General features: G+C 35.2%; 1 protein-coding gene across 1 annotated transcript in view; it reads left to right on the forward strand.

The window, feature by feature from the left end:
- CDC73 (cell division cycle 73) overlaps window positions 1-2,487 on the forward strand; it is a 157,789-nt gene extending 155,302 nt beyond the window's left edge. The window contains exons 16-17 of the mRNA XM_006889523.1: window positions 1,466-1,607; window positions 2,451-2,487. Coding sequence (XP_006889585.1) covers window positions 1,466-1,607; window positions 2,451-2,487 — 179 coding nt within the window. The remainder of the gene's footprint in view (window positions 1-1,465; window positions 1,608-2,450) is intronic.
- The last annotated feature ends 9,570 nt before the right edge of the window (window positions 2,488-12,057 follow it).

The following is a 12,057-nucleotide window of genomic DNA, read 5'->3' on the forward strand; positions in this document are numbered from 1 at the left end:
GTCAAGAAGACAAAGATTCTCACCACTGGACCAATTGGCAGCATCAGGATGGATGGTGAAGAGATTGAGATTGTACACAGCTTTAGCTTGCTTGGCTCCACAGTCAACAGTCTTGGCACCAGCAGCCAGGAAATTAATAGGTGCATTGCCATGGGAAAGTCTGTTGTTAGGGACCTCTCCAAAGTACTGAAGAGCAGTGGTGTCTCTCTGCAGACTAAGGTGTGTCTGATACAGGCTTTGGTCTTCCCAATCACTTGTTATGCATCAGAGAATTGGACAATGACCCAGGAGGATAGAAGGAGAATTGATGCCTTTGAGCTGTGGTGCTGGAGAACAGTATTGAGAATACCATGGACTGCTAGGAAAACAAACAGATTTGTCCTGGAAAGGGTTTAAAGCAGGTGGCTCGTTGGAGGCAAGGATTCTGAGGCTCCATCTAACATACTTTGGACATGTTGTGAGGAGAGACCGGTCCTTGGAGAAGGATATCATGCTTGGGAGGGTGAATGGACAGCGCAGGAGAGGAAGGCCCTCTGTGAGGTGGATTGATTCAGTGACTGGGATAATTCGGATGGGAGTGTCAGAGACAGTGCGATTGGCACAGGACAGAGCGGAGTTTAGGTCTGTTGTAATAGGGTCGCTATGAGTCGCAAGCGACTCCATGGCACATAACAACAACATTATTGCTCTTTGTCCTATATTTGAGAGGGAGTTCTGTTGGCCTACTGAATAAATAGTTATGCTGCCAACCCAAAGGCCCCTGGTTCAAACCCACCAGCTGCTCTGTGAGAGAGGTGGGCAGTCAACTCCCATGCAGTTCACAGCTTCTGAAAACCCTCTGGAGGGTCATCTATGAGTTGATTCTGACTCTGCACATGACAACCACAGCAACAGCATCTGTACTTGTCTTCACTAAATGCCCTTCAAAATTGGCATTGCTTTGAATCTTTCTGGTGATTGATCATATGCCTTGTTCTTTCCTTGAGCTATTTTGCATAATCTTCATTGGATTTCTTAATTTCTTAGAATAAACTCTTTTTCAGCTGAACTTATTGCTGTTAGGTTGGAATTGACTTGAAGGCTATAAAAATTTATATCCTTGACAACCTGATTGAGTGTTCCCATGAGGTAAAGTTGACTTACATAGTAAAAACTTTCTTTTCAGTATTTGAATCACTTTTCCTCTTGAACTTCACTAGACTGTATGCATTTTCTCTTACTTAGTTTTTCATTTCAGTCTCTTAATACGTGTCATGCATTAACCATCAATAAGTAAATGTTGAATTGACTATTTTGTAGAATATTATACTAGCATTTATTTAAAATATCATTTGGATTATAATTGTAGGTTTTATTAGCAGAATAAACATAAGATTTAATGTTTGCATTGGGTAAACTTTCTTGAATAAAGTGTTTTTATAATTTTGATTGCAGTTTGAATAAAAAATGTTATTTCTCTCCATAGTTAAAGCCTTCCATCTCAAATATGATGAAGTTCGTCTAGATCCAAATGTTCAGAAATGGGATGTAACAGTGTTAGAACTCAGCAATCACAAACGTCATTTGGATAGACCAGTTTTCTTACGTTTTTGGGAAACATTGGATAGGTAATTTTGATTCTAAGACATACTTATGTTTTGTTGTCATAATTTGCCTGTTTTATTCAGCTAGATTTATGTTTCATAAAGTTAGGAGTTATATTCACAAATCCCTTTTTCCTGAAATTGCCTAATGCAATAATAACCCACAGTAGATCATTAATAAATACCTTTTAATATGATGACTTTATAAACTGAAGGGGAAAGGTTTTATTGCCTGTTAGAGCACTGAACAAAATCAGAAGACCTAAGTTTTTAGGGTTATTTTTTTTATCTGGTTTTGAATATCAGTTTATCTGCTGAAGTCGAAGGAAATGACTGCGATTTTGTTTTCTCCCCAGCACTAGTAGATCTTTGACTCTAGATTTATTTGAATTATGAGTAGTTCATAAAAGGTATTGAATTTTTAAACTTACTTATTTGTATACTTCTTAGAGCTCTTTACACAATCAAGAGTTTTATAATTGTAAAATTTAATACTACTGTGTGATCACAGTAACATTGAATCTGTTACTCTCTTTGAGTAACTCTTTAAAATTTTCTTGGTTAAAATGTCTCTAGGCCAGCTGTTGTGGTGATCCAGTATGATTATAATTATGGAAAAAAAATATTCTAGTCAGAGTTGATGGTGATATAGAATACATTGATAGGAATATATTTAATCTAGTCTACTTTAGAAGTTTTTGTATTTACAATGGTCATAATACCAAGTTCCCAGTTTTCCCTGAAAAAATATTTTCTTACATTGGAAATTTTCATTTTCAAGGCATGCTAAATTATTTTTACATGTTATTTAAAAGATTCTGAAATGTCTGTGATCAGTATAACCTATTCTCATATTTTTTTTTTCAGGTATATGGTAAAGCATAAATCTCACTTGAGATTCTGAGTTACTTAGCCTCCTTTTCTGGAAATTTGGATTAAGAAGCCTGAATATACCTTGATCTAAAGACTGAGACTCAAGCTCTATGAATTTATTTAGAACTTACGAATGAAGAAGGTCATTGATCTTTTGTAAGATCTTATTTGATGCTTTGTGCTTCAAAAGGATAATGCCTGTCATCCATTTAAGCAAACTTTTTGGCGTACAACTATTTTTTTAATATTAGCCTTCTAGTGTGTAATGAAAATTGTATATTTTGATAGAAGTTTTTTCTCCATTGGTTGAATTAACATTACTTAAATTTGTTTCTTTAGAAAATAAATACAGGTTAAAATGTGTGTATATTTACAGGTTATAAGGCTCTCTAAGCCATCTTGCTTCTGATTTTTCATTGCTCTGTTGTTTCTTTTACTGAAAATACTGTTATGAATGGTATTAAATTTTAGTCTGGAGCTTTTTTCCAAAATTAAGCAAAGGTATGTGACTACTTTGAATGAGTTAAAATGTCAGTATGTATGTGTATACTGTATCTATACTTAATCTTTATTTAAAAAGGAATAATGAAAAATCAAAAACAATTATTCAGCTTTGGCTGAACTGTTAGCCTTTCTAAGACTTCTTTACTTATAATGAACACATTTAGTGAATGTATTTTCTTCTTACTGAGTTTGGTGATTTTAAAACTTAGGATGATATATTTCTATCTGTAATATCTTTCCACTTGGAAAAAAAAACCCAACCACCTCAAAACACAGATTAAAAATCTAATAAGTTCTAGTACTTTTTATTTGGGTGTAGAATATGGCTTGGGGGAAGGAATATGTATCAGTGCTACTGCAGTGTACTTCCTTTACGTCTCATAAGTTCACTATTGATTAACTTCCTTATCCTTTAACATAAATTTTAGCATTCACTTTCTTATCTTTTCTCATGTGTTCACCTTTGATTCTTGGTTTTTCTGCTATAGGATTTGTAGTCCTCAATTTCTAGGCATATCAGTCTCAGAGGTTTCTTATCTCCCTTATCCTTAAATATTGATAAACTTTCCCAGGCACCAAAGAACACATTTGTTTAAGTGTCTGAAAGAAACAAGATGAAAACACTGGTATTTTTATGTGCTTTATTAATACGGTATAAAATATAAAACCTATATTTTAACTTAGTAAAATATTTTACTACTTCTCTATTTTAGAGATAACAATGTTGCATCCTAGGTAAAACAAATGACCATATTCCTTGAATCTTGATTTCACCTTTTGCTCTTTTTAACAACTGAGGGCTTTTATTTCCCTAAGGAGTGTTTGCCATTTTCATCATTGCTTATCATTCATTTTGTTATTTCCACTTTCCTCCCCAGTCTCTATTAGGTTAACATATGTTTTGTAAACATTTAGCACTTTTTAATATGTTAAGCTGGCATTACCTAGTCTCTTTATTAATGCTAGTATAGAAATGAGAAGTGTTCATTATTTATTTTCCCCATTGACCACATAAATCCATACCAATAGTAAATAAAGATATTTATTCATCTGGAATTCACAAGGCCCGTCAGAAGAAAAGTAGTTAGCATTTCAAATTACTAGGTTTTAGTATATTTGCAAGGTTTGAATAGATTTTCCTTCTTTGTCTTTTCTTCTTGAAAATAAAACTCAGACTTAAATTATAATTTCTCAGTATATAAATTGGTTTCAGAATTTTAAGATATAATGATGTATTGTGTAAACTTTTCTCCATGATGAAATAATCAAGAATTAGTACTCTAATTTTTAATGTCAGATTACTTGTTGAGACTACTTATGGTGGCCATGAACTACCTTTCCATAAAGATTTTTGGTATTAATATTTAATGTCATATATCAATTTTAATTGATAACAGAATGAGGTGAAATTGGGACATCTATTTGAACAGGGTTTATTTTTCTATTTTGAATTTGCCTTATGTATATTCAAGGCTTCTGAAAATATTGTAAGGAATATTACAAAACAGTGCAAATATGTATACCATGTATTTTAAAACCAAACCTTCAATATGTACTTGTTTTCTTTTGTGGGGCAGTTTATTCCCTCTTTAAGCCCATATAATGAACTTTATAACCATTATATTTAAAGAAGAAAACAAAACAAGTTTGAGCCAATCACCATTCTTCTTTTACTCTCTAAAGTCCTACAGCAGTACCTAACACAGTGCCTTGAACATGTAGGCATTCAGTAAATATTTGTATGCATGAATGAATGGAGTCTTTTTGTAATTGATTTAGTACAAAAAATAGTTTGATTATACTTGGTTTTAGAAGCTTGAGAACATAAAATTACAGAGAATACAGAGACATAAGCAGAAATGTTAATGGAAATAAAGTGCTCATTAATAACTGTGACTTACAGATAAGTTACTATTAACTGGAGACACGCTTGCCTGCTCAGTCCGTAAAGAAAAACTGCACTGTTTAAAAAATTCATAGGACATTGAGTAAAGTAACATGAAGTTTTTAGGTTTAAATCAGTATCTCTCAATCCTGACTGCTTTAGCTTGAACTGCACATAAGAATAATTTTTGGGAGTTTTAAAAATACTGATGCTTGAATGCTTACCATTATAGATTCTGATTTAAATTGTTTGAGATTCTCAAAGGTCTACTAGTAGTTTTAATGTGCAGAAAGGATTGAGAATGAGTGGTTACATTTGTTATTGAAAACGATACCAGTATTAAATGTTGTGTTTTCTTCTTTCTTTTTTTTTTTTTGTGTGTGATCACCCTTTGCACTAGACCTAGACCATCACCATTACTAGTGGTTTTGGCCTGTATCCCATAATGACAAATTCAGATTTAAATTATTTATTTAATTATAAAGGGAGTATTTTGCTGTTTAATATTTAAACAATGTTTAATATATTTCATTATAAATTAGTATTAAAGCTAATGATACCCCACAATGTATACATCTCCATTACTAACTTTTTTTAACAGCAGTAAGATAACAGTCCTGCACAGAAATAGTAAATTCATGGTAAGGAAAAAACCTCAGTCTTTTTTTTTAAAGTTAAAGGAAGTAAAGTATGTATTCTTATCTGCCATGCAGAATGAAACAGATACAGTTTGCGTATTAAAGGAAAGAGGCATACACTTTTGAATTGATCTACATAGAAAAGTAAATTCATTTAAATACAATTCATTATCTACATTGAAGGGAATATTTTTCCTAAATAAAATTTTTGTGACTCCTAATAAAATTTTAAGTGATGGCATTGTTTTTTATTGAAGGGTGGGGAGGGAGTGTTCAGTTGCTATATTTCTCACTGTATCATATACACAATCCCATTTTATCATGTTGGTAGTAGAAATAAGGATGTATGTGGTCAGAAATAATGTACTATACCACATTAACATGATTTAACTCTTGTGTATCATTATTGAAGTAAAGTGTGTAAAATTCTCAGACCAGCAATATGTGTCATAAAATTAAAAAAAAACAAAAACTAGTCAAAATTAATAGCATTAAAAGTAGCTTTAAACATTTATATTTTGAAATTGCTTCTTTAAATGAAATAAGTTAACCAGGCAGGTAAGTTTATTAAAGCTGTTACACCTTCTGCCACCTTTCCTCTTGAAGATTTTGGTAAAGAAATGACTAGTATAACAGGCTAAAGTTTGTGTGGAATATGGAGGACCGGTCTTGATAAGTTACTTTAGCAATGTTTTCCTCAGCTGAACCCGTCTCTAAAGAAAACAGAAGATACACTTAATTTCATTACCCTTAATCATACTTTGAATTTTTGCTATTTCTTCCTTTGGGCTTATAATTCACCTGGTTACTATGATCATTATATGTTCAGACATAAAAAAGGGAGAAGTAGTGGAATTCAACTTAAGAATTGAATTAGAAATTTTTGGAAGGCCATGTCTTATATGTTCTGTTTATTGCCAAATTTGGAAACATAACGACTCTGGCATGGTTTTTATATTGATATGTTGAAGTTCTAAGAAAAAATTGAAAATGTATAATAGGTGTATTTAAAAGTATATTTAGTAGATACATTAAAGACAAAACTTTCAGATTACGGATTTGTTTGGATTTATGTATATTTTAATGTTTATAAGAATATTTTGGAAATTATAAATGTGTGCCATTAGCAGAAATGCAGTAAACATTTAAATGAGTAAAGCTAATGAAATAAAATTAGTTTTATTGCCAAAATAAAATAAAAAAAATTACAAGATGATATTATCTCAAATTTAAGTAAATTATTTTTCAGGGAATTTTTTTTTTCTTTCCCCTTTAAATTTTAGTTTTTCCTCTTTAAATTTACTGGGAATACTAACCTCCAAGTTTGATCATAGTGCTTAATATATAATACATTACTCCATTTACTGAGAGTTGTTGTGTTAGGTAATGGCAAGTGAATTGTGACTGATAGCGATCCTGTTGACAACAGATCTGAACCCTGCCCTATCCTGTGCCATCCTCACTATACGACACTCTCACACCCATTGTTGATGTCACTGCATCAGTCCTCCTGGTTGAGGGTTTTACTCCCTTTTCACTACACCTTCACCTCTCTAAACATTATCCCCTTCTCCAAGGAATAGCCTCTCCTAGCAACAAGCCCAGAGAATGAGACAAAGCTTGACCATCTTTGCCTCCAAGGAGCATTCTGGTTGCACTTTTTCTAAGACATACCTTTTGCCGCTCCATGAGATGTTCTCTTTCCCAATTCCACAGTTAAAAGGCATCAGTAATTCTTCTGTCATCTTTATTCATTGTCTAGCTCCCAGCAGCAGAACAAGTTATTGAAAAGACCATGGCTTGAATCAGGCACATCTTGTTATAAGCTTTCAAGTTGCCTGTGACTCATAGGAACCCTGTGCATTGTATCTCTGAACCTGTCCTTTTCCAAGCCAGACTCACTGTTTCTGACCTCCATTATTACTCTAGTTATTTTGTCAGTCCATCCATCCAGGATCTCACTCTCCTGCATTACCACTCCCCTCTTTGATGCATGATGTTCCTCTCCAAGGACTGGTCCCTCCTTGCAACATGCCCATAGTATGTGAGGTAGAGCTCCAAAAATCCTTCCTAGGAGCAACTTGGTTTTACCCTCTCTAGGACAGACTTGTTTAATACTCTTTTTCAGCACCACAACTCAAAGGCAATGATTCTTCTTCTCTCATCCTTAGTCATTGTCCAGCTTTCTGGTTCATAGCAAGTAATAGCGAAGACCATGGCCTGAATCAGGTACACCTTATTCTCTAAACTAACACCATTGCTTTTCATCACTCTGGAGAGATCCCTGGTGGCAGCTTTTTCTAATGCAGTTTGTCTTTTGCTTTCCTGACTGCTGATTCCAAGAGTTGACCGAGAAAGCTGAAACTGTTAACAATCTCAATCTCTTTCTATCATGGTGCTGCCAATTGGCCCTCTGGTGAGAATCTGTTTTCTTGATGTTGAGCTTCAGTCCTTAATCCTCAATAATTTGACAGGTTCCCTCATGACTTAACCAGTGCAGTACATTTCACAATCTCCTAACTGCTAGTACCAAGTATATTGATTATGGATCGGAGTAAGATGAAGTCATTGACAGTTGGATCCAAGTAATATCAAGGCATTGACAGTTTGAACGTTTTCTCCATCCATCATGATGAACCTGGAGAAAGGATGAAAGTCACACAAGTGTCGAGGGCTTTCATTCATAGGGTCGCTATGAGTTGTCTATAACTCAACAGCACTTAACAACATAGAGACCAGCTGACCTAGTGGATAGAAAGCGATGCTACCAAGCCAAAGGTGGGTGACTGTAATCTGTGGCCCTCGGGCCTGTTTTTAATTGGTTTTGGTCAAACATTCTTCTAGGTTGTATAGCCCTAGCGTGTCCACTTGCCATACAGAGGTAACTTGTGGTTCCTGTGAAGCCGAACACTGTGACACTTATGTGTCAAATGTGATAATGGTTACCTATGGTGAACAATGTTTGATGGAGCTCCCTGATTAAAACAAGCTTGGAATCAGGAGTGGTATCCACTTCTGTAAATAGCTTGCCTCTGGAAACCCTCTGAACCTGGAGAAAGGATGTGTTTAGGGCAAGTGTTTAGGGCTTTTGTTCATAGGGTGGCCATGAATCATCTATGACTCCACGGAACTTAACACTTAACAAGAACAGCATGATGTTGCCTCTCAGTCCATCATTTGTTACTGGGTTTTTTTGGTTGGTTTTTTTATGTTGAGTTGCAATCCATATTGAAGCCTGCAGTATTTAATCAGCAGCAAGTGCTTCAAGTCCTACTCTTGTCAAGCAAGCTTGTGTCATCAGCATACCGATTATTGATGAGCCTTCTTGATGTCACATTGTTCTTCATAGAGCCCAGCTTCTCAAATCATTTTCTCAGCATAATAGATACCATAATAGATGGAGAGGGGATACAACCATGATGCACCTTTCTTAATTTTAAACCACGGAGTGTTCCTTTGCTCTTTTTTCAAAACAGCTTCTTGGTCTAGGTTTAGGTTTTGTATGAACACAATTCAGTGGTCTGGGATTCCCATGTTCTCAATGTTAGCCATAACTTGTTATGATCTACACAATCTAATGTTTCATAGTCAATAAAGCACAAACAAATTCTGGTATACTTTGCTTTTAAAAGCCAGAATCCATCTCCCATCAGCAGTGTCACGGCCTCTTAGGCACTATAAATGTTTGATTGATTGCTTAATGACCCATTTGTACTGGTTCTGAAATAAGGGTTTAAATAAAGAGGGGTTCTTAAATAAAACTTAAATTTGGATTTTGTGAATGGATGAAATGTTGTAATCTCGTTCTATTTCATATCAGGTTTAATTGTAAACAGTGTTTTCTAGTCTTCCGGAAAAGGCTCGTCACTTTTCCTCCTCCAACAAAAATAGCAAATCACATTTAACTAAAGAAGCAGGCAGAAACTGAATTATGGGATAGTATCTCAGAAGTGAAAAATCTAAGTGATTTAGTGTATTTATCAAGGATAATATTTTTCTTTTAAAGAAATGGAATATAAATTTTCATACTAAAAATGAGTTAAATATATTTATAATCTATATAATTTTAATCTTTAATGAAATAGTTAAACACTGTTCAGACTGAGTTCTTCAGAAAGATAACAGTCTACATGCCCTGTTGAACTTGAGCTTTGGTTATGGTCAAAATTTCTGTCTTCAGTGCAATTAAATTAAAGCTATATCCTGGTAAATTACATTATTTTTACAGCTTATCAAGCCTTTGAATTTTAATATCTTACAGTTTGGAAACAAACCGTACTCCCTTATAATCAAATCATTACCATCATCATTTTATCTGTGTTGCTAGTAATAATGTGTGATTCTTCTGCAACAAAATTTCTTTAATGAAGAGTTTAATGGGCTATAGTGGAACTTAATATCCCTTCAGTTCATAAGTGCCCACTAAATATGTATTTTATTCTGCTATTCCTTTGATCATCTGCTCTTCAGTGAGCATTTACATACATAGGATGGATAAAACAAGGAGTTATAAATACTGTTGAATTTTTTTCAGGGTCAATCTTGGTAGCATATAAATAACACCATACTGCAAAATTCACTTCCCTTCTCAGCTTCAAAACCTTTTTTATGTTATATGCCATTGAGTCACCTGCGACTCTGCACAATAACTCTGAATCCTGCGTTATCCTGAGCCAGTCTTTTTGTCTCTGATATGCCTAACCCCATTTTATCAGTTACTATGTCTATCCTAGTTATCCAAGGTTTTCCCCAATTGTGCTGTCCCTCCAACCCTCCAAGCATGATGTCTTTCTCTAAGGACTGGTCCCCCCTGGCACCATGCCCAAAGTGTGTGAGACAGAGCTTCATAAGCCTCTAAGCAGCAACTTGCTGTCACCCTCTCTGGGACAAACCTGTTTGTTCTTTTTGCAGTCCATGGAATGTTCAGCACTCTTCTCCAGCACCACAACTCAAAGGCGTTGATCCTCAATCTGTCATCCTTAGTCATTGTCAAGCTCTTTGGTGCGTAGCAAGTAATGGCCATGGCCTAGATCAGGTACACCCTAGTCTCTAAACTGACATCATTGCTCTTTTAGCACTCTGAAAGAGTTTCCTGGCAGCAGATTTTCCCAATGTGTTTTGTCTTGATATCCTGACTGCTAGTGCCAAGCATGTTGATTGTGGAACAAGCAAGTTGAAATTGTTAACAATCTCAATCTCCTTACCATTTATATGGCCCAGTGGTAAGAATCTTTGTCTTCTTGATGTTGAGCTTCAATCACTATTGAAAACTGCAGTCCCCTAATTTTACAACAAGCAAGGTTGTCCTCTGCATAATGAAGGTTGTTGATGAGTCTTCCTCCAATGCCACATTCCTCCTCATGAAGCTCAGCTTCCTTAATGATCTGTTCCTCATATAGATTGAAAAGATATGGAGATGGTGGCCTAGAGGCAAGAAGCTGCTTTGCAATCCCAGAGGTACAAGGTTCGAATCCACCAGATGCTCTGCTGGAGAAGGGAGAGCAATCTCCTCCTCTACCAGTCATATCCAATTTGATGGTACACACACACAAAATAATAAAAAAAAATACGGAGACAAGACACATCCCTGGCATACTCCTTTACCAATGTTGAACCATACAGTGTTTCCTTGCTCTCTCCTAATGATTGCTTCCTGGTCCAATTTTAAGTTTTGCATGAGCACAATCAGGTGTTCTGGAATTCCCATTATTCTTAGAGTTAGCCACAGAGTGTTGTGATCCAGAGAAATACCTTTACTTAGTGAAACACAGGCATTCTTCTGGTATCTTCTTCACTCAGCCAAGATCCATCTGACTTGGACTATAATGTCCCCAGTGCCACAGCATCTTCTGAAACCAGCTTGTATTCCTGGTAGCTCTTTGTCTATAGCTCTCTGTCAATATATAGATATTTCTCGAATTGGTTTTGGGTAATCAGGGTTTTGTTTGTTTGTTACCCCCTTCCCTTGCCAGGAATAAATATGGCTCTCTTCCAGTCGCCAAGACAGCTGTCCTCCAGATTCTCTGGCACAGCCTGGTGAGCATGTGCAGGAAAGCATCTGTCTGTTGAAATATGTCAGTTGATAATCGATCAGTTCCTGGGCTTGATTATTTGCCAGTTCCTTCAGAGCCGTTTGAACTTCTTCCTTCATCACCATTGCCTCCAGATCAAATGCTGTTTCTTGAAATTAACTTCTGTGCCATTAAGTTTTTTTGGTACAGTGGCTGCTCTTTCCATCTTTTGATGCCTCAATATTCTGCCCATAGCATCTTTAATATTGCCAATTAAGGCTTGAATTTGTTCTTCAGTTCCTTCAGCTTAATTTTCTGATTCTAGCTTTTTGTACATAATATTTCATTTAAAAACAAAATGAAAGTTTACAGAAAGGTTGGGTTTTCATTCATTGTTGCACATTTTCTTCCCTTCACCTCCCTTGCACTTGCATTGCAAAGTAAATTGAGGCAGAGGAGAAGGATTTAAAAAAAACCACAAAAAAACCTCAAACATTTTATTGTATAATCATAAGCATCTGTGATGGGTTAGAAGACTTTTCATGCCATCTTTTTTTTTTTTA

This window comes from Elephantulus edwardii, unplaced genomic scaffold (assembly GCF_000299155.1).
Source record: "Elephantulus edwardii isolate Elephantulus edwardi_28Jun2011 unplaced genomic scaffold, EleEdw1.0 scaffold00078, whole genome shotgun sequence".
Classification (NCBI taxonomy): domain Eukaryota; kingdom Metazoa; phylum Chordata; class Mammalia; order Macroscelidea; family Macroscelididae; genus Elephantulus; species Elephantulus edwardii.